The sequence below is a fragment of the Danio rerio genome, chromosome 4, assembly GCF_052040795.2.
Source record: "Danio rerio strain M-AB ecotype USA chromosome 4, GRCz13ab, whole genome shotgun sequence".
In the NCBI taxonomy this organism is placed as follows: Eukaryota; Metazoa; Chordata; class Actinopteri; order Cypriniformes; family Danionidae; genus Danio; species Danio rerio.
The window spans coordinates 47,470,698-47,493,243 of record NC_141024.2 but is presented as its reverse complement, the minus strand read 5'-3'; the positions used below and the strand labels follow the sequence as shown (position 1 = coordinate 47,493,243).

Genomic DNA, 22,546 nt, shown 5'->3' with positions numbered 1-22,546 from the left:
CACTTACTCTTAGTCATGAGTCATGACTTATTATATATAGTTTTTCTCTGCGTTTGGACACTTTATCCTGTTAAAAATTAACAAAGCAATAAATGTCCTGTTTAAAATAAATAAAACTATGAACAGAAACAAAATAACTTCTCTTCAACAGTTTCTTTATATGAAAGTAATTAACAAAAATAAATCCAGTAAGTCTGAGCAAGAAACAACAGCCACAAATGAGCTGATTAAAACTAGTACTCCATTTCTTATATATAGTGATGTATACTTAGAATGAAGTGAAATTATGTTATTTAATCAATTAAACCTTCATTAAGACACTTAATACACGCACATTGTTCAATAGTCCTCTTTACTTTGAGTAAAATAGTATTATGTTGTATAAAAGTTAAAAATAATATTTTAAACAGCAGGTACATCATTTAGTATTGGATGAAAAACCTGAAACTTTAATCAATCGCTTTATATATCTGTGTAAAAGCTTTAAAACAAACCTTTCTCCAGTAGAATAACTTTTTTTTCTATTAATGCTTAAACTGACAATTCAAGCACATCATAACAAAGTCAGACAGATCTCTAAAAAGAGCAATAATTTACATAGTCATAAGAAAAAATATCTAAAATCACATACAAATACAAATAATACCATTAGACAGAATGTAACGAATATGGCAGATTACCATTCATTCGCCCACCAGAGGGAGCTCTCTCCCGAATATTGACTGGGTACTTCCTCTGTGGTACTTCCTGGTAGCCACCATATATAAGCACACTGCTTATGTGTGTTCATTGCGAAGTATCAGTCTTTGTCAGGTGATGTCACTGTCGTAAACACCGAATTGCATTATGGGACATAGCCGCCATTTGTGTTGTATCCGAGTTAACGTGAGCTGTTATGGGCTTTAGCGTCTTTCGCTGAGTAAATACAGTGTAACTCTTGTTGTGTTAAGGGCTGTAATAGTAAATCAGACGATCGGAAAGGTAATAAATGATCACGACGACAGATATTTTAAATTTCCCGCTCGGAAGAAAGTATATTGACAGACTGTAGCGGTAACAACGGATGCATCGGGTGTCCTGGCCAGCTGCATTGAGACGCAAAATATATCTTCATTTCTCCGTTTATGCTCTCAACATTATCACAAAGGTAAGTACGAACGATTATTTAAGTAACTTTACAACTGTCATTGCTTGAGCTTCAAATAATTTTAGTTTTTGGGGTAGAACTGCATTTAAATATTTACGAATCAACTTAGTGCTTATGGATTTAAGATTGTAAAGTATTTGTTGGAAAAATATTGTAAAATTCTTTATTACAACTTAGATTTGCTGATGTACTCACTCCCTGACAAAAAAGTACATTTTTGACTGTCCTTTTTCTGAAAACAAACATAGTTTTTTGTTGAAATCATTCCCTTAAATGTTTTAAATCTCAGTTATTTTTCACTGTAGAAAAAATAAATATATTGGATGACAAAGTTAAAGTTCAATATTCAATTCCGGTTTCTTATGCTAAATGTGTCATATTTTTCATAAGCTTGTAGCGTTATAGTACATTTATTTTTTACTTATTCTTTCTGTGTTATATTTTTGCTGTTTATACATTTCTAACTTTGTCATTGTCAGCCAAGCTGCATATGACCCAGACTGAGCAGCATCTCTACATCTGGGCCACACAGAAACTACACAGACAGACACTGCAAGACAAACTTAGAGGAGGGAAAGAAAACCAACACTGCAGTCAGCTGAAGATGTGGACGACCAACATGCTGAGAAGGAGACACTTGAGGTTGAAGATGGTGAGAGATACTGATGAGAAGACGCACAACACTAAGGAGGTAGCTGAGACAAACTGAATGTAAATTGTGTATGGACATGCGTAGAAGTAAACCACCTGTTGGAGGAGAACTGACAGCTGCTGTGTGAACTTGAAGGAAACAGGATGTCTGATGGATTTTGTAATAAGAATGATGCTAAAGTACCAAACAGTAAAAAAAACAAAAAAAAAAAACAAAAAAAAAAACAAAATCTTAATAACAAGCACAGAGCCATAAACATGATACTCCCTTGTGAAGGTGAAGATGTCACATTACAGCATAGGATTTTAACTGTCAAACAAGCCAACGTTCACTTGTAGTGTAGAAGAGCTGTAGATGTCAATAAGAGTTAAAAGCCCAGGTGTGTAAATGTTTTTTGTGCTTAATTGAAACATTATTTTTAAAAAATCCAATTTCATTTTTGTAACTGTTTTCTTTCGCTGTACGTATGAGTGTGTTTTGCTGATGTTTCATCCTGTCTTATGTAAACCGTATGAGGCATTCCTCCAGAAATGACTTTTCCCTCAGTGCCTGAATAAAAATATCAATTGTATAAATGTAAGTAAATAAAGGATGTCCTAAAATGTGTTGTGAACTCATTTATTGTTTTTGTTCTTCACAATAACAAAACTGGTACATCAGAACCAAACACAAGGTAAGCAGTTATTACTTGAACTAAATAATCCTTTAAAGAACTGAGACAACTGCTTTTGCTTAAAGTAAAACAATAAGTCAATCAGTAGTTTGAGCTAAATAGTTCACCCACAAATTTAAAGTCACTTACTATTTACCTGCCAACAAGTGGTTCTAAACCTTTATGAGTTTATTTTTTTTCTCTTTACACTAATAAAGATATCATAAAGAAAGCTGAAAATCTGAATTTGAAATTGTAGAAAAACCAACAAATACAATGGAAGTCAGTAGTTACAGGTTTTCAGCTTTTATCATAATATCTGTATTTGTGTTCAACATATCTTAATTGGGTGTATTATTTTATCTAATGTTTATTTTATTTAATGTTGTTCTCTATGCACTCAATGTATTTGACTTAATAAAATTATGATAGTATTTACATTTTTTTGTTCTGTTGCTTTCATTACATTTATGGTTCATATTTGTAAAATACTTTGGATACAAACATCTGTCCAATAGTTTGTAAATGTAAGTATTAGATGTACCTAATGAAATAAAAAAAAAATGCAATACATAATTACAAATACTTACTGTGGTTTAATGATGTTCAAACTAAAACAATGTATATTAAGACATTGATGATATACAGTATGACATGTCATTTTCAGCACTGAGGGATTGGCGGCAGCGCACTCCGTTGGTTTGCAGTTAATTCAAACGGATCTATACCCTGCATGTAAGTCAGTTTTTCAAAATGACGATCCCTTGCATGTTTGTTTAGTTTATTGCGGTACCGCGTGCTCTCGATTTTCTTGTACTTCTCCAGCTTGATCTTTTTATGGCGTGTATCTCTCTTGCGTTATGTGTCTCTCTCAAGTTGTCAAGCAAAGCGATACCACAAAAATGGCGCCGGTGTGACGTCACACACAACAAACGCACGTGACTGACAAAGACCGATTGCCAGTTTCACTGCCTACTAAGCGGTTTTCCTACTGCTATTTCTGCCATTGTGTTACGACCTTTTTGCCTGCTCTTTTGACTACTGTTTTTGGATTTTGGACTATGCCTTGTTTGCCTTTTTGGACTGCCTCTTTGTTTGCTTGTCGTTGCCTGGTTCATGTTGTTGATGCTAGTTGTTTGTTTAATAAACCTCCAGCTTTTGGGGTTAATCCGCCTCCATGTCTTCACCTACGGCTCCCTCACACAGAAAGGGAAAAATATTAATAGATTTAGAGTAATAATACTAAAACTAAAATTACTAAATTAAACAAACAAAATTAAATGAATGAAATTACGATGACACTTAACCAAATAACCGTAAGGAAAGCAAAATTGAGCATCTTCTTTAAATACATCTGCATAATATTTCAGGAATCTTAGATTTTTTTTTGTATTATTCTTAATAATATAAAGTGATTTTAGGAGGAAGTTAAATTCTATTCTAAAATGAAAAAAGGATGGGTAATTATTTGTGAATTTCTGTTTGTGAATGAAAAATTTGCCATATAAGAATAAAAAAAGTATGATGCGTTCCAGATATTTAGCTTTTGGGTCTTTTACAGTCTTTTAGATTAAAGCAATTCACAGCATTGGCAGAAGCAGATATATGAGAATTTAGAAGTGACCAAAATTGCTTGGATATTGGACAATCAAAACATATGTAGTAGTGCAGGTGTGGCCAACCCTGTTCCTGTAAAACCACCTTCCTGCAGATTTCAGTTGCAACCCATATCTAACACACCTGCCTGTAATTATCACGTGGTGTTCAGGTCCTAATTAATTGGTTCAGGTGTGTTTGATATGGGTAGCAACTGAAATCTGCAGGAAGGTAGCTCTCCAGGAACAGGGTTGGCCACCCCTGTAGTAGTGTTTCCTCTACTTGTTTGCAGAAAGAACAGGAGCTGTCGATGTCCAAAAAACTGTAAATACTACATTTTACAGGGTCGATTTTATGGAAAATTTTAAAATGCATTTCTTTAGCCTTGTTGTAAAATGCAATATTTCCCAGGTAAAAGCCAGTTTCTATTCCAGTCTATATCCTTAACCAAAGACCTCCAGTAAAACTTTCCTCTAGACGAAATTTTCCTTTTACATTGGAAAATTTGACGCACAAAGCTATTGTTACGTTTCTTATCTAACAGACTAACACCTTCTAAAAGCAAATTTACAGTTAAATGTACAGTGACTTTTAACTAGGTGAACTAAACCGGGTGATATTGCCTAACAACTTTATTAAATTCATTAGGAGGAGTTGGAAAATAGTGGTAGGTTATAAATGGTTCACGAAAGAATGTTTCCTGCATCATCAAACAAGCAAAGGATCCAATTAATGTTATTTTTAAACCAACTTTGGAAAAATAATGATTTGTTTTTGATTGTAATATCTCGGTTATTCCATAAGAATAATCGGTGGAGAGAAAAATTGTGAACATAACCAAGCTTCCAAGCAAGCAGACATTGCTGGTGGAATTTAGACAAAGCTAAAGATAGCTTGTAGGGAAGATAATTTAATTTAAGAAGAAACAAAAGACTACATATTTTGTTAAAAAAAAGTAGTTGGGAATAAAAAAACAAATAGACGTTGGATTGGTTAGGCATCTCTTTATCCAATTAATTTGAGAAATGTATATGGTGTCAGAAAAATCTAATAAATTTACACCCCCTCTGCTTTACTATTAGAAAGAACTTCCTTTTTTAATTTAAGAGGTTTGTTCTTCCAGATAAATTTCAAGAAAACAGTATTAATTTCTTTGGCCACTTTGTTTTCAACAAATAAAGATAAAGTAGGATATACAAAATGAGAAAGACCCTCTTCCATTTAATGACAGGTCCCATTGTAGCCAGGAATTAAGAATATTTTTAGTTTTGCTGATCCTAGACAAAAAAAAAAAATAAATTCAAGTGCTGTCTCACTAAAAGATTTTAAATAACATAAATAAATAACCATTTAATTGTAGATTTAACAAGGATATCTTCTATATATTCCTAACTCAAATTATGAACAGGGATTATCTCACATTTGGAGATATTCAGCTTTAGACCAGAAACACTTGAGATATCAGAAATTAAATTTAAAGCCTTTGATACGTTTGAGTCATCTTTTAGAAATAAAGTGGTGTCATCTGCCAATTGTGAAATCTTAATCTCCCTTTCAAAAACAGAATTTTTTTTCAAATCTTGATTTTGCACAATGCTTAAGGACTAATAAAAACTAATAAAAATGAAAGTCCTGCCTAATACCACACAAAATATCAAATCCATTAGAAGTATTAAAATTAACAATCACTTAACAATTGATTCCTTTATAAAACATAGCCATAGTGTTAACAAAAGTTTCCCCAAATCCAAATAACCTCAATGCTTAAAAACAGAAACTGGTGCTCAACCGTATCAAAGGCTTTATAAAAATCAAGAAAAAGAATGAGACCATCTGAATGAATAGAATCAGCAAAATCGAGCAAATCCAAAACTAATGTTATGTTATTAGAAACATGGCGGCCTTTTATAAACCCAGACTGAGTTTCAGAAATAATAGAATCAAGATTTGTTTTTAATCTGTTGGCAAAGTCTTTTTTTGTTTGTTTGTTTAGTTTTTTTGCCACTCACTGTTGCAGTCATGACATAATACATTTCTCCTTCATTTTCCACCTCACACAACATCTGCTATCTCTCTCACATACAAAGACTTTCAGTATTAGAAGTTGATCAAACATTAACACAATTTTGTTTAATTTATATAATCCACTAAGACTAAGTGTTGAAAGATTGAATCACTCCTATATGGACGTAATGCGAAATAACATTCTGATGTTTTGCAGTAATTAATAGAGTTCACATACTCTGTAAGACATATTATGTTAAAATGATGGGCAAATCTGTATATTTCATTTGGGTTCCTGCCCACGTAGGTGTGGAAGGCAATGAAAAGGCGGACATTCTGGCCAAACAAGCTCTCAGAATTAGTGAAGTAGATCTAGAAGTACCACTGAATAAAGCAGAAGCTAAAATCAAATTAAGGAAAATCAGTATGGCAATTATACTGGGATAACAATGAAACAGGCAGACATCTATATAATATACATAAACAAGTCGTTGCTGGAAGGAGGGAGAACAGAAATCATAGGGAAGTACGATTATAACTCAGATGAGAATAGGTCATACTGGACTCAACCATATTTTATATAAAATAGGGAAACACTTAACTGGGCAATGTATACACTGTAATCAACAAGAAACAATATGACATGTTTTATTCCACTGTAGTAAATATAATAAAGAACGATACGATCTTATTCAATCAGTTAAAAAGAGCAAACTTCAGGATTTCACATTGGCTGGTTTATTAGGGAATAAATCTATTGAGGTATATGACGATATAATTAAATTTGTTTAAGAAACCCATTTAGAGAAAAGAATATAGAGATAATATAATCTAAGGAATTAATTGTTAGCTCACTCCACCCCACATTTTTTATTTATTCATTTATTTTATTTTTCATTTCCTCCCTCTTTCCTCCCCCTCTTCCCCTCCCCTCTATTTTTACACTTCAGTTATTGTTCAACCATTCCAGTCGGAGGCGGTAATGCACCTACAAGTCTGGTTGCCAACCGCCAGTAAAACCCAAAGAAAAAGAAGAAGAAACAGATTAATTAAAGTTTTAGGTTTTTTATCTGATACTAAATTATGAACCTGCTGTTAACAATATTATTTTAACCCTTTATACAACGAAGTACTATTTTACTCACAGTAATGAGGACTATTGAACAACGTGTGTGTAATAAGTGTCTTACTGAAGCTTTAATTTATTAAACAGTATAATGTCATTCCATTCTAAGTTTACATCACTATATATAAGAAATGGAGTACTAGTTTTAATCAGCTAATTTGTGGCTATAGTTTCTTGCTCAGACTTATCTGATTTATTTTTGTTAATTACTCTCATATAAGAAGAAGATAAGTTATTTTCTTTCTGTTCATTGTTTTATTCATTTTACATTTTTATTGCTTTGTTAATTTTTAACAGGATAAAGTGTCCAAACGCAGAGAAAAAATATATAAGTCATGAGTAGTTAGAAGAAGAACTAAAACATAAAGTAGTAATGAATACTTTTTACATGAAGGACACCTATTTTACCTCCTTTTCTGTAAAGTTTCAGCTCCAAACACTCATTAAATTATTTGTTATACCTTTTAGAGTGTTGAGATTTTTGCTTTAAACACTTAGTCTTAGTGGATTAAAGAAGTTTTTTTTAAATATCTTAAAATGTTTAGAGTAAAGGTTTTGATCAACTCCAAATACTGAATATATGTGCGTCTTTGAGAAAGTGGAAACGAAGGAGAAATATATCAATAAGTCATGACTGCAACAGTAAGTGGCAAAAAAGGTTTTAAAAGACTTTTATTTTGGCGTGGCGTGTGACGTCATAAGCCTGCGCCGTTCAAGCGCTGTTATTCAACCGGAGAAAGGTTTGTTTTAAAGCGTTTACACTTATATAAACCGATTGATTAAAGTTTCAGTTTTTTTTTCATTTAGTGCTAAATTATGTACCTGCTGTTGACAATATTAGTGTCAATATTAGTATAGTACAATTGTTTGAATAAAGATAGGATAAACTTTTTGTCCTCAAGAGGAAATTTGTCTTGTGCAAAAAAAGTGCTACACATTGCTGTAAGCAGACAATAAGCTAAATAAAACAAACAAAACAATTAAAAATATACATAAAAAATAAAGTTTAAAAAAAGGTTACAGAGATGTGTGTAATAAGTTTAATAACTTTATTGAAGGTTTAATTTATTAAATAGTATATTGTCATTCCATTCTGAGTTTACAACTATATAAGAAATGGAGTAACGTTACTAGCTTTAATCGGGTCATTTGTTTGTGGCTATTGTTTCTTGCTCAAACTTACCTGATTTCTTATTGTTAATCACTCTCATATAAAGAAACTGTTGAAGTAAGTGTTAAGAAGTTATTTTGTTTCTGTTCATTGTTTTATTTATTTTAAACAGAATAAAGTGTCCAAACGCAGAGAAAAACTCCTGCTGAAGCGACTGATCTCCACACTGTTATAAAGATGGCGTTTATTAAAGAGGAGAGTGAAGATGTGAAGATTGAAGAAGCATTCACAGTCAAACAGGAAGATCTGCAGGAACAATCAGGTTGGTTTTCATTCTCAAAGACCAACTCGGTCATTTAATCCTCATTCAGATATTTTAATAATAAGAATATTAAATTAAATCCATCTTGCAGCTCTGAGTGTGCTGCCTAGTTATCCTAAATGCACACAAGCACTCATGAGCTATGTTTCCATCTAAAAATGCAAATAAACTTTATGCGCAAAACTGGATTTTTCCATTCAAATGAAATCAAATCACTTTTATTGTCACATCATCAGCAGCACGTGTGCTATGATGAGTGGAAAGCTTAGGTGCTGGCTCCAGACAGTACAAAATACAGACAGTACAAATACAACAACAGTGCAAAATACAGACAGTGCAAATACAATGACAGAGTCAAAGCGAACAAAATCATCACTTCCTGATTAACTGGTGCCAAATATCAACAGTAAAAATGGAATTTGCTGCGATAAGAGAAGCTGCATCAATAGCCGCGTTTCCACTATCTCGTCTAAAGCAAGCGAGACAGGGCGAGCCAAGGCCAGTCGCATTTCCACTGTCACTTCCTGGGCCTAATCGAGCCAAAGCGGGGCTTTCTCGGGGTCAGCGGCCGGCCTTTTTTGGCCCGCCGAATACCTTGGGCCAAAGAGGGCCAGCTGGGGCTTCGGGGCGGAGTGAAAGGAAAGGCAGACACTAGTTTTCCGATCGCACACGAGTACATGCACCAAACAAATAACCAAATAAAAAAAATAAGGGAAAGAAAGCATCTAGCCTTTTAGGCTGGGGTCTTTTTGCGTATGATCGCCCTTATGTTTCCCTTTTAAATGTAAGGCTGTTGCATAAAATGATAAAGTTTTAATTTATAAGTGACTTTGCTGCATCCTCCTTGATGTTTCAATAACGCATAATAATCTTTACACCGTATTTAAGACACAGCAGACAGTAAAGGTTTTTGAGAGTTTTTGTCAAGTTTAAAAGGTGTTTGTGCGTGTTTAGATGCCTGTTTGTGAATGTGAGACCGAGCAAAAGAGCGCTCTCTTCACAGCTCTGTTGATGCTGCGAGCGGCTTCTGTTTTTATTTATTTTGAAGATAATACACAACATAAATACAACAGAAAGACATTAAACTTTACAAATTTCGTGTCCATTTTTGTAGACTCAAAAACAATAGTGTCATATCCTAATAAAATAGCCTAAGATATATTGAAATAATTTAAATAATTACAAATGTCGCATATAATAAAATCACATAAAATAAATAAACCAATATAAAACAAATAAAATCTATTTATAATAATTTAGGTAGCCTATAAACAATACATAAATCAAACCATTTTAAAGCCATATTAAACTTTCATTTTACAAAGGCCTATCTGAAAAAAAGATTTTAGATATTTTCTAAAACAATAAACACCGGAGGAGGTTTGAAATATTATTTATAAAGTATATGGATACGATCATATTAATCAAATCATGTAAACAGAGCATTTTATGGGTGAGTGAAAGCAGAAACTAGGCTACCTTTTTTTCTGTCATGCATGCATTATCCGCCTGATTCTCGCTGAAGTGGGCAGGTTGTGTGACGTTTGATTCGGGGGACGTTCTGGGGGCGGGGTTTGCATGACACGCTGCGAGGTGCTAGCCCGACAGTGGAAACGCAACATGATTTCTGCCTCACTGCTCAACCCCCCCTTGCGATTGGCCCGGCCCTGCCCGATAAAAGCCCTGGCTTGCACATGCCCGACAGTGGAAATGCGGCTAATCTTTTCTTCATCTAATAAATGACTTGCGACTCAGAGGGTGATCCTGAAACGCAGAGAACGCGTAGTGCCGTTTAAAGGTGTCAGATGCGAAGCTAAGATGCTCTTAATTCTGGAGGTCATGAATAATATAATAACACTAATACTTGAACTGTAAGGCGATTAAGAATGACCAAAACAAGAGTTCAGATGTTTTATAATGTACTGAGCCGGCTGGTTTGTCCATTCATACACATTTTTATCATCACATGATCTCTTATAACAAAATCACATGACCTTTTTAATGCACATGCTGGAGTTTGTATCGTGTTTTCCATCGTGATTTTTGATCTTTTCTTATTGAATAAAACGTTTATCCAACTCAGTTATGCGCATACGTTTTTATTTGTTTTGTTTTTTTTTTGCATCATGGTGTTTTCATAAACCGTTTTTTTATGTGCATAAAAATAGGTGGATGGAAACATAACTATTGAAAGACAGGAATGAGTTTCTCTCTTGTTACTTGTTCTCGTGTCTTTTGTCATTATTTTATTTATTATTAGTCTCCCATTTTCTCTACCTTCTTAAGGTTATTGCTTTTCTTGTTCTCCTACTGTTTGTAAAGTGTCCTTGAGCACCAGTGCTATATAAAATAAATAAAAACAACTAATAATAAAAAAAAAAACTTAAACTGAGCTGAAGATATTTGACCTACTGTATTCTCATAGAAGATATCTGCTTTAACGGTAATGGTGTTGGCTTAGTACTCTCCATTTGCATATGTCACATTGATCCAAATTAACTTTTTTCATCAATATATATTTTTAATTAATTTATTATTGTATTATTAAATGTATTAAATTATCATATTTTTTAAATGGGGCAAATTAAAATCTTTTCCATCTGGGCTATTTGAAAAATCCCTTAGCCTTTAGCCCTTTATGAGTCTAAAATTGTCATAATGGTCTTAAAAATGTCTTTAAAAGTCTTACATTTAACTTGGTGAAACCTGCAGAAACTCTGGTTTAAAGTTTAAAAAAAAAAAAAAACATGGATGCCCCTGATATTAAATATGCTGAATGAAGTGGACAATAAAATAAATAATTATTATAAAACATTGTACAGTAATCTAAACTATATGATGTTGCTGCAGGGCGACGTGAGACTAAATGAACAAACTATTGTGGAACAATAACGTTAAACATTGCGCTGACTACAACTGGCCAACAAACTAGTCTAAAAATGACTTTTGCTGCTTAAGAAATGGATTACAGCATGCTGATAATATGCAGAGATTTGAGTGTAAAGTTCGTCAGTATTGACCATATTCTTCATGTACCAGCAGGTGCCGCCATTTGAATCTTTTTGCTCTTGACTTTTATTAAAGAATTAATTTTAGATCCTAAAAACAGTGTTGTGCTGCTGAGGCATGGGACGATAACCGTTTTCAAGGTATAACGCAGTTTGAAAAAAGCTGAGGTTTAAAACCGCCAATATTTTCTTCTGTACCTTTCATCGCTACATGTAAGGTTTTTTTTTTTACATTTTGTTTTAAGATTTTCAGGACAACAGTATCTCCAAAGATGCCATTTTAAATTGTAAAGAAATCTCTGTTTATGAAACAAATGAAGACAGCAGAAGTCAATGATTCAATTGAGTGATTCAGCCTGACATGTTTACTGCTCCAAAATACTTTAAAAGTTTCTCAAAAGAAAATGTTTTTTGTGTTCAAAGAGGAAAAAGTTTTTTTTTTTTTTTTTTTTTTTTTACAGAGACATTTAAAAGAATATATTTTAGAGGAGTAATCACAGTACCATAAAACTGTGATATTTTTTATTCAAGGTTGTCATACTGTCAGAATCTTATACTGACCCATGCCTAATGCTGCTTGTTGTAGCAAAGTCATATTTTCTAATTTTATTGTTTTTCTTTGTATGTATAGTCATGAACACACTTGTTTGCAGAGCAAAAGAGCCTGTCTCTGAAAGAGATAAAAGATAAAGTGGTATTTCTCACTTAGCCTTACATATTCAGCCACCTAATTTTATGTGCATTTTGGGTAGGCTATAAGCATAAAAAATTGGTTGATGGAAACGTCATGATGCACATAACTTTTGAAATGTAAGCATAAAGAAACATGCGCATAACTGAGTAGGACAAACTTTTTATTCGATAAGAGAAGATAAACTCTCGTAAACCTTGCAAGCACTTTTACTGAACAAATTCCAGTATGTGTGTTTAAAAAGGTTTGGTATAAGAGATCATATGATGATGAAAATGTGTGTGAATGCACAAACCAGCAGGCTGAGAACATTATAAACATCTGAAATGTTGTTTTGGTCATTCTAAAACACCTGAACCGTTTCAGTATTCATGTTATTATATTAATAATGTCCTCCAGAGCGTCTAGAGCGTGTCAAGAGTGTCTGTTCTCTGCGTCTCATTGCTTCAAACGCCAACACGTGTTCATTGTGTGCCAGCATTGACCTCTGAGCTGTCATTTAAAGAAAAGATTCATGTAGCTTCTTCTACTGCAGGAAATTCTGTTTTTACTGTTCATATTTGGGGCCTGTTAATCAGGAAGTGACAATTTTGTTCTCTTTGATTCATTGGATGGAAACGCAGCTTTATTCGCACATCTTTTATGTGACATCCCAGTTTTGCGCATAAATTTAATTCACATTTTTAGATGAAATCATAGCTATTGCCTACATTTCAGTAACACAAAGAACAAAGTCACATAGCAGAATGGCTTGTCCTTTCTTAATGAATAATTTGCTTAAATTCACTAACCTTCGACGGACATGTACTGTAACTAGATTAATGGGATTATTACTAGTTCTAAAATGATTTTTTAGTCCTGCTTACATTCTAAATGTCATATCAACCTCTACCACTTGATAGGGCTGTGCAATTAATCGAAAATCTGGTTTCAATTTCGATTTTGGCTTCTAATGATTATGAAAATCCATTAATCGAGATAAACGATTATTCCATCATATACCGCTCCCTTTCCAGTTGTACACACTTGTTGCTCTGCAAAGCTCAGTTCCACATGAAAATGACTAAAAGCATGTGCTGTAATGTAACTTTTGCAGCACGGGACGCGCATCATTCCTATTTTTAAAAGTGCGTAAGTGCACATGCTCTGTGTGTGCGCCGCGCTTAGCCTTGGACAGGCTCGGAGACAAGCAGAAAACATACATCTAATGCCATCTTAATGTGAGCGCTTTAATGATCAAGTACATGCAAATTTGTGTAGTGTTTAGTGATTAGTCATATTAACCCTTGTTAGTATAATATACAAACAAGTTGAGAATCAAAAGACACTTGAAAGAGAAACCATATCAGAGCCACACTATTCCTAAAGTGACAGCGCACAATATTCCTGCTGCCGACTGTTTTTAGCATTAATCAAACAACAAAAGAAGAGAAAACCCCTTACTGCTCTTGACTGAAAGACTTTTGTAGCTCAAATGTTTTTCTCAAACCGAAAACTCTGGGTAATTAATCTCTCGGTAAATCAACTCAGAGTTCAAGTTTAAACTCGTAGTTGGTTGAACCTCCTTACTGAAACAGGCCCCAGGTCATCATGACGTGATTGACAATTGTCACTGTTTGTCATTGTACTCTGTTTATCCTGAGAGCTGATGCGGAGTATTCTTAGGGCTTTTCACACTTCGGATAAATTCTGGGTTATCTGTAGTCACCTTCCACACTGCTCATGCTATACCTGGGGTTAAAAAATAATCCTGGGTGTTCATTAACAGACAGTTCACATTTGTAAACCCTGGGTTATCATTATTATTTTGTATATTTACGTTGTCACTGTCCCTGATTGGACAAACCACAAGTAACCTTTTTAGATGGCATTTCTGCATCTTGTCGGGTAGACCAAGTAGGTCTTCAGCTAAGCCTCGGGGCATACACAAAGACAAGAAAACAAAAACAAAAGTACAAATAAATGGAAACAAGTAGCAAAGCATGTCATCTTGCCATCTCCTCATTACTCCTGTTTAAAGCAAATGTGGCATTAAGAATTTGTATAAGTTTTATACAATAATGCAAACTTGCAAATATAAGCGTGAATTATGCATACTTGCTATGGACATGCAGGATTTGTCTCAATCGAGGAAAAAACATGAGTAATCTAGAGCGAGTGCATTTGGTTATGTGCATTTAAAGCCACAGGCACAAAAAGAGCTTGGTTTTCCTCTGACCCCCAAAATTAAATATTCTACAAGGTATATGATCTGATTTTGAGCTGAAACCTCAGACACATTCTGGGAACACCAGTCTTATTTTACATCTTGTAAAAAATGGGTAATTGTAGGAACCTTTTAAAGGGATAGTTGATGCAGAAATGAAAATAGCCTCACCATTTATTCTTCCTCGTGTGGTTTTAAACCTTTTTGAGTTTCTTGATCATGTTAAACACAAAAGAAAATATATATATATATATATATATATTAAAAAAAAAAAAACGCTACTGGCTTACTGTGTTCAACAATAAAGGAAAGTTTAAAACAACATGATGGAGAGTAAATGGTAAGGTCATTTTAATATTTGGGTGAAAACATCCATTTCTTGCTTGTCGCTTTGAGCCTTTATACTAAAGCAAATTTTTATTTTATTTTATTTTTTTTTTTTAGATCTGATGGTGCTGAAAGAAGAGACTCATGGACAGAATGAAATGGATGAGAAACAGCAGTTTGAGAAACCCCAAGAAATAACGACTGATGAAAAACCCACACTGACTAAAAAGACTTCATCACACAGAAGACCTCGGAAATCCAAATCTGGGTGTAATTTCAGCTGCAAACAGTGTAGAAAGAGTTTCAGTCAAAAGTCAAACCTTGATGTTCACATGAGAGTTCACACTAGGGAGCAACCTTTCACCTGCGAACAGTGTGGAAAGAGTTTTGGTCAAATACAAGGCTTTAAAGCCCACATGAGAATTCACACTGGAGAGAGGAAGTTCACATGCCAAGAGTGTGGAAAAAGCTTCCGTCATGCAAGAAACCTGGCAGCGCACATGAGAACTCACACTGGAGAGAGGAAGTTCACATGCCAAAAGTGTGGAAAAAGCTTTTATCATGCTGGACACTTTGCAGCACACATGAGAACTCACACTGGGGAGAAGCCTTTCAGCTGTAAACAGTGTGGAAAGAGTTTCTGTCAAAAGCCAAACCTTGATGTTCACATGAGAGTTCACACAGGGGAGAAACCTTACACCTGCGAACAGTGTGGAAAGAGTTTTAGTCAAATACAAAACTTTAAAATCCACATGAGAATTCACACTGGAGAGAGGCCATACACATGCCAAAAGTGTGGAAAAAGCTTTTATCATGCTGGACACTTTGCAGAACACATGAGAACTCATACTGGAGAGAAGTCTTTCAGCTGTAAACAGTGTGGAAAGAGTTTCAGTAAAAAGCTGACCCTGATTGCTCACATGAGAGCTCACACTAGGGAGAAACCTTACACCTGCGAACAGTGTGGAAAGAGTTTAGGTAAAAAACAAGACCTTTACATCCACATGAGGATTCACACTGGAGAGAAACCTTACACATGCACAGAGTGTGGTAAAAGTTTTCCACATAAAAACACACTCAAACACCACATGAGGATTCACACTGGAGAGAAGCCGTTTGCATGTGCTCAGTGTGGAAAGAGCTTCACAACCAAAACTAGCCTCAAGAACCACATGAATGGACACACTGGAACCATAGTGTTCACATGTGATCAGTGTGGAAAGAGTCTCACACGCAAAGACACCATTAAGAAACACATAAAGACTCACTCAAGAGAGGATCGTTTTAGATGCAGTGAATGTGGAAAGGGCTTTAAAAGTAAAAGAAGCCTCAACACTCACATGAAGCTTCACAATGGAGAGGAGAGTCCTCAACATTGAGGCCTTGTCCACACAAACACGAGTATATTCAAAACGGCAGCTTTTTCACGTAGTTTGGCTGTTCATTCAAGTGAAGTTTATTTATAAACTACTTTCAAGAGGATCACATGCTTATGATTGTCCACGGCCGGTCCTGCATTAGCTAAAACATGATTCACCATTCAGATGATTCCTAACTCACTATAAATAACCTCTTAACTCAGTTATCTTTGTCTTGAAGAATCCCTCTCCCACCCTTACTCCCCCTCCTTTCTAGATTGGGCAACACGGCAGCCATTGAATAGCCAGTGGTTAGCACTGTTGCCTCACAGTAAGAATGTCGCAGGTTAAAGTCCCTGCTAACCAGTTGACATTTTTGTGCAGAGTTTGCTCACTCTCCCTGTGCTAACGTGGGTTTCCCCTGGGTCCCCTGGTGTTCTCCCACAGTCCAAAAACACACAACCTAAGTAAACTGAACATTAAATTGGCACCATAGTCGAGCTCTTTGTAAGCCTTATATTTCCCTTTAGCCGACCCTATATCTGTCATTAGAATAGAAAGAAGTCTGGGGAGTTCATCGAGATCTACCTGAGCTCACACTCCCCTCTCGTCCTGCTTACTGGATGGAGCCCAGGGCTCGAGGATCTTATGAGCTTAGGTCTGTAAGAGGCTAAATTATCATATGCATTTGTTTATAATACAAAACATGCTTTTTCACTCAAGAAGGTCCATACTGACTACAAAGGCAGATACTGATAAGATCAGGGCCTGTTGTGTGGACTTTGGGGGTTTTATGGTGTGGTCACATGTTGATTGGTCAGTTTGAATGTCTCAGCATTGGTGGTCACATGGTCAAGAAAGATACAAAATAGGTGGTAAACTCTGGCTCTGTCTCTTTTTCCTGCCTCTCTTTTCCTGGCCTGGTTCTCTCCTGCTCTGCTCCTCTCCTCCTCTGGAATCTATCTTCTCTGACTTTGACTTCTCTTTGTCTCTCTCTCTCCCCCTGTGTCTCTCCTTCTACCTATGGTAACTTTAATTTTACATTTAAGCTGGGTACAATTTATACCATATGTTTTATCATTTCATATTTTATCATTTTATACAGTATTTTGTTATTAATTCAGTTGTAACCATAGAGAATTATTGTCATTAAATCATTTCATTTTCAAGTATTTGTGAATTACTTTTGATTTAACATCAACACTTAATTGTTCCATATAGCAATACAATACAATCACATAATATCAACGCTCTCCCACATTTATAGCTATTAATACTGCCCTTTTTTCCGTTTTTGGTATAAGATTGCAGAAGAATGGTTTGACTAGAAATGTACAGTTTTTCACCATCATGCTGATTACTTTTTAGTCACTCGGTAGAACTACAGTTGGAACCGCTGTGGTTTAAAGACCGTCCTTACAGATGGTGCCGAAACCCGGGATCCTTTGCAGTGAGTTTTTCTGAAATTTACTTTAGCCGGTCTTAGCTGGATTTTAACAGCTGACCTGGTGAATGGATTAAAATTGGCCTTCTAACCACAAGAGTGGGTAAGTCTACTTTTATTGTTTCTCCATTTGCTTAAATTGCATGAAACAGAATTTACAAGACTGTAATTTGTTTCAATAGTTCAATTTGGTAAGTTTCAGATTACCTCCTCAAGGATGGAAGGGTTCATTTCTAAAGAAAGTGATGTATTCTTTGCTTTACGGACCAAAAAAGTTCAACCCACATTGTGCAAACTTAACAAAGAGGGACTTGAATTAACAAACTCAGTCTCTACATTATTTGCATGGTGGGATATAATTGGCAAAAATGGAAAGAAATCAAAACGTGGTGATATAATTGAAGCACTAAATTACATGTGTTACTCAAAACTGCGCAATGTAATGTCAGAAATACCTTCAATTATAAAGGCTAGATGTGAAGAATTTGATGATGTTCAAAAATCAGAGGCAGAAAAGTCAGAGGCAAAAATTCTAGATCTCAAGTTACAGCTTGATAATTTACTAGCTGAACAGTTAGCCCTGGCTGAAAAATGCAAAAGTCAAAAAGACACCATTGCAGATTTAAAAGCTATGCTAAAAACACAGAAGTTTGTGTCTCCCAAAATGCTTAACAGCGATGGGATTAAAAAGCATGTTCACTTCTCAGATGAAGTTACTTGTAATGAATCTGAAATGATTTGTTTAGAGGCCGTAGCTAAAAAGAGTTTGCCCGTTTCAGTAATTAAGGTGATGCCACACCATAGCGCAGCAAAGACGCATGGTGTAGAAGCATTAGAGAGTCTTAAAAACCCTCAAACCTCAGATGATCACAGCAATCAACCCTCAGGCAAACAAAACAGGCTTTGTATGACCTGTAAAAAGTTTGGTCACAGAGAGGAACAATGTTGGACATCAGGACAGGGAAGACCTCCACCTTATTTTCTGAGAAAACGGAAATCACTAAAGAGCAAAAATCAGTGGTCTTCACGTAACAAAAACTCATCTGATGATAACACACTTAGTGAACTAACTGCATTGTTAATACAAGGCCTGCAACTGTTAACTTCCTTTGCTAGCGGCTTAGCAGCCTAATAGCAATAAAAGTTAATAATTGCTGATCCTGTTTGCATTTCCAAATTTGTTATATTTGTGTTATTCACATTTTCATTTCCATAGAACACAATGGTATTGTGTGTTACTACACGTACACATAGACTGAGTAATTCCTTAAAACATGATTTTCTCACTATAGGTGTAAAAACACTCAGGTCTGAGGTTTTAGAAGCCACAGATGCATTCTAGACCGCATGTCACGTATAAAGAAGGAATTAACTGTATGCTAAAATTTATTAATTTTAAGGTACTTGTGTTCATTTGTTGGATGAGTTTCATCTCCTAAAAGTGGTAAACTGTGCTATCCTCAATATAGCTGCAGTTTAAACTACAAACAGGAGTATAGAGTTGCCTTGTGGCTCCAGTGTAATAACTGCAGTAACAATGAAAATGCTTTCTTACAGGATTCAGCCTTGAACATTGCACTTTATCATGCTTCTTTAAAATAAAACATTGATTTGGAAGTTTTTTGAGCCAGATCACATTCACATCTCATGCTCAAATTCCATGCTGGCTCCCTGTTACAACAGGACTAAATTTTACACACTACCGTAAAACTTCCACCTTTTGTTAGGAGCATGTTTACACAAACACATAGCCTCACAGCTGGAACACTGCCACACAGAGAACAATGTTTCAAATCTTCACACACACAGTCAAATTCACTATTTTGTCTAACAAGCTTAATATAGATTTTACATGTTATTTAAGTCTTTTCAGTCAGACTTTATTTTAACTATAGATTTTTCATCTTGTGTTGTTATTTTGGTTTCTTTTGATTTTTAACCAGTTACTTATTTTTTGTTTAAACAAAGTTATATCAAAATGTAAATTGTGATTCTAAATCCAAAATGCTGAATTGTTGTTGCTTTTGTAACACTTTTGACATCTCTACAACAAATGATATTTGTGATTATTTTATATTTAATCCATTTAAATGCAGTTGTGATTGTCTTTGAATATTGATTCATTTAATTCACCGTATTTGGTTACACTGAATATTTTGCTGAAACTCTTAACCAGCTATTGTTGATTTTGTTGTAAAGCAATTATTTTTGATGTTTCCAGATATTGTGTAAAGAGCTTGTTTGCTTTTATTTTATCTTAATCTTGACCATATTTTAATGACATTAATTTAAGGGCATTTTGCTTGAGGAGAACTCAAACTGACCACATCAATCCTTTGATCAATGGCAAATGCCATGTGTTTGCTTCTGCTGTTTGTTGTGCCATTTGCTGTTTTCCAATACAGGATCCATGTAGAAAAGGTTCACGTCTTGTGATCAACTTCAAGAGAAGAGCAGGGGTTCCCTGCATTCCTTAGCACCTATTCTTGTGGGGGTATGAAGGACAATTTGCATATAAGCAGTGCAACACCATTTAATTAAAGCCTCTCACGTAGGGCTGAAGGAAAACAAAGACTGACCAACCTAATTCCTACAACCAGCCTGGACAGGATGTCCGAAGATGACAGCAGCACACATCACAATGCATATTTTCATCATTAATGTCACCTTTTTGCCACTTTATGTGTCACAACGGTGCCAGGGGAGGATTGTAAGAGGCTAAATTATCATATGCATTTGTTTATATGACAAAACGTGCTTTTTCACTCAAGAAGGTCCATACTGACTACAAAGGCAGATACTGATAAGATCAGGGCCTGTTGTGTGGACTTTGGGGGTTTTATGGTGTGGTCACATGTTGATTGGTCAGTTTGAATGTCTCAGCATTGGTGGTCACATGGTCAAGAAAGATACAAAATAGTTGGTAAACTCGAGCTCTGTCTCTTTTGCTGCCCTCTTTTTTCCTGGCCTGCTTCTCTCCTGCTCCTCTCCTCTCCTCCTCTGGAGTCTATCTTCTCTGACACAATCAGGCTTCTGGGCCTGCTCTCTTTCTCTCTCTCTCTCTCCCCCTGTATCTTTCCTTCTACCTATGGTAACTTTAATTTTACATTTAAGCTGGGTACAATTTATACAATATGTTTTATCATTTCATATTTTATCATTTTATACAGTATTTTGTTCATTAATTCAGTTGTAACCATCGAGAATTATTGTCATTAAATTATTTCATTTTCAAGTATTTGTGAATTACTTTTGATTTAACATCAACACTTAATTGTTCCATATAGCAATACAATACAATCACATAATATCAACGCTCTCCCACATTTATAGCTATTAATACTGCCCTTATTTCCGTTTTTGGGATGAGATTGCAGAAGAATGGTTTGACTAGAAATGTACAGTTTTTTTTACCATCATGCTAATTACTTTTTAGTTGCTCGGCAGAACTACAGTTCAAACCGCTGTGGTTAAAGACCTATCTTACACTGCGGTTACACTAGAGTTTGAGCATGCAAAATTCTGTTGTATGGTGCTGCGAAAAAGGGCAGGATTAAACAAGATGATTAGACATAAAAAAGTGAGCGATTGGTCCATATTTTACATTTCTGTCCAGAGAGGTAAGGTTTTGATCTTTGGTTGGTCTTACACAGTGATGTGTAAGACCAATGTGATTGCGCAGGTCAGAGTTCACCAAGCTTGAACTTTGCAACACAGTGAACTGCGAAACCTGATCCACGAACTTGCATTTCCGGTCTGACGCAAGTGCAAGTAAATGGTTTCTCTCAAGTGTGGATCATAATGTGTAAATTAAGGGATGATGATAGACGGAAACTCTTCCCACACTGATTGCAAGTGTTTTCAGTGTGGATCCTCATGTGTTTATTAAAGTGTGATGAACTGTTAAAACTCTTCCCACACTGAGCGCACGTGAACGGTTTCTCTCCAGTGTGGATCCTAATGTGGTGTTTAAGGGATGATAAGTGACTGAAACTCCTCCCACACTGAGTGCAAGTGAATGGTTTATCTCTCGTGTGGATCCTCATGTGTTGATTAAGGGATGATGACTTACTGAAACTCTTCCCACACTGAGCGCAAGTGAATGGTTTCTCTCCCGTGTGGATCCTCATGTGTTGATTAAGGGATGATGAGCGGCTGAAACTCTTTCCACACTGAGTGCATGTGAATGGTTTCTCTCCAGTGTGGATCCTCATGTGTTGATTAAGGTGTGATAAGCAGCTGAAACTCTTTCCACACTGATAGCACGTGAATGGTTTCTCTCCAGTGTGGATCCTCATGTGTTGATCAAGTTGTGATGAGCTGCTGAAACTCTTCCCACACTGAGTGCATGTGAATGGTTTTTCTCCAGTGTGGATCCTCATGTGACTCTTAAGATTGTTTTTTCTTCCAAAACTCTTTCCACACTGAGTGCAGGTGAAACGATTCTTGTCTCTCCTTTTCAAAATACCATCAGTCTGTAAATGAGTTTTTTCCTCAATTTTGACATGATGTTCCTCCTCTTTCCTCCCCTCATTCTCTTCAATTAGGTCTGAAATAAATAAATAAAACATTAGTTTTCATTAAAGGTGCAGTAGGTGATCTGCCAAAATGCTAATTGGTTAGCATATTAGCTTTGGACGGCAGCGGAGGAACTTTGTTTCAAAGTCACACCTCCTGAAATTGCGAACGTGCCCACCGCGACACAACAGCAGTCAACCCACTAGCTCATGTCATTCGCCAGTCAGAAGTGTACATAGTGGTTGGCCCGGTGGCGTGCAGGAATTTATTACTTATTACTAAGCCAAACTTATTACTAAGCCACAATTACAAGCCATTTCAGAGTGAATATTTAGACTAGCACAGTAAACAGTATAGGGTATAGCGTCACAGGCTGTCATTGTT

At 35.5% G+C, this 22,546-nt stretch overlaps 3 protein-coding genes across 3 annotated transcripts in view; 1 reads left to right on the top strand and 2 right to left on the bottom strand.

Annotated features, from left to right (window-relative positions):
* Nucleotides 1-22,546, bottom strand: part of LOC137491165 (uncharacterized) — a 514,718-nt gene that overhangs the window by 382,210 nt on the left and 109,962 nt on the right. The gene's annotated exons all lie outside the window — the stretch shown is intronic.
* On the top strand, nucleotides 867-17,369 carry LOC147845011 (uncharacterized). The gene is made up of 4 exons (XM_088650403.1): nucleotides 867-1,147; nucleotides 1,627-7,917; nucleotides 8,461-8,610; nucleotides 14,960-17,369. The coding sequence occupies exons 3-4, from the start codon at nucleotides 8,526-8,528 to the stop codon at nucleotides 16,219-16,221; spliced, it is 1,347 nt and encodes a 448-aa protein (XP_088506529.1). The 5' UTR covers nucleotides 867-1,147; nucleotides 1,627-7,917; nucleotides 8,461-8,525; the 3' UTR covers nucleotides 16,222-17,369.
* LOC148682091 (uncharacterized) lies at nucleotides 8,813-22,175 on the bottom strand. Its single transcript, XM_088650750.1, has 2 exons — nucleotides 15,943-22,175; nucleotides 8,813-15,859 (listed from the first exon to the last, which is right to left on the bottom strand). The coding sequence occupies exon 1, from the start codon at nucleotides 22,024-22,026 to the stop codon at nucleotides 21,430-21,432; it is 597 nt and encodes a 198-aa protein (XP_088506876.1). The 5' UTR covers nucleotides 22,027-22,175; the 3' UTR covers nucleotides 8,813-15,859; nucleotides 15,943-21,429.

Bases quoted from the DNA above. Each gene is read 5' to 3' on its own strand.
- LOC148682091 (XM_088650750.1), bottom strand. From the start codon at position 22,026: ATGAGGATCCACACTGGAGAAAAACCATTCACATGCACTCAGTGTGGG.
- LOC147845011 (XM_088650403.1), top strand. From the start codon at position 8,526: ATGGCGTTTATTAAAGAGGAGAGTGAAGATGTGAAGATTGAAGAAGCA. The intron at 8,611-14,959 runs GTTGGTTTTCAT...TTTTTTTTTTAG, and splicing joins AGATCTGCAGGAACAATCAG to ATCTGATGGTGCTGAAAGAA.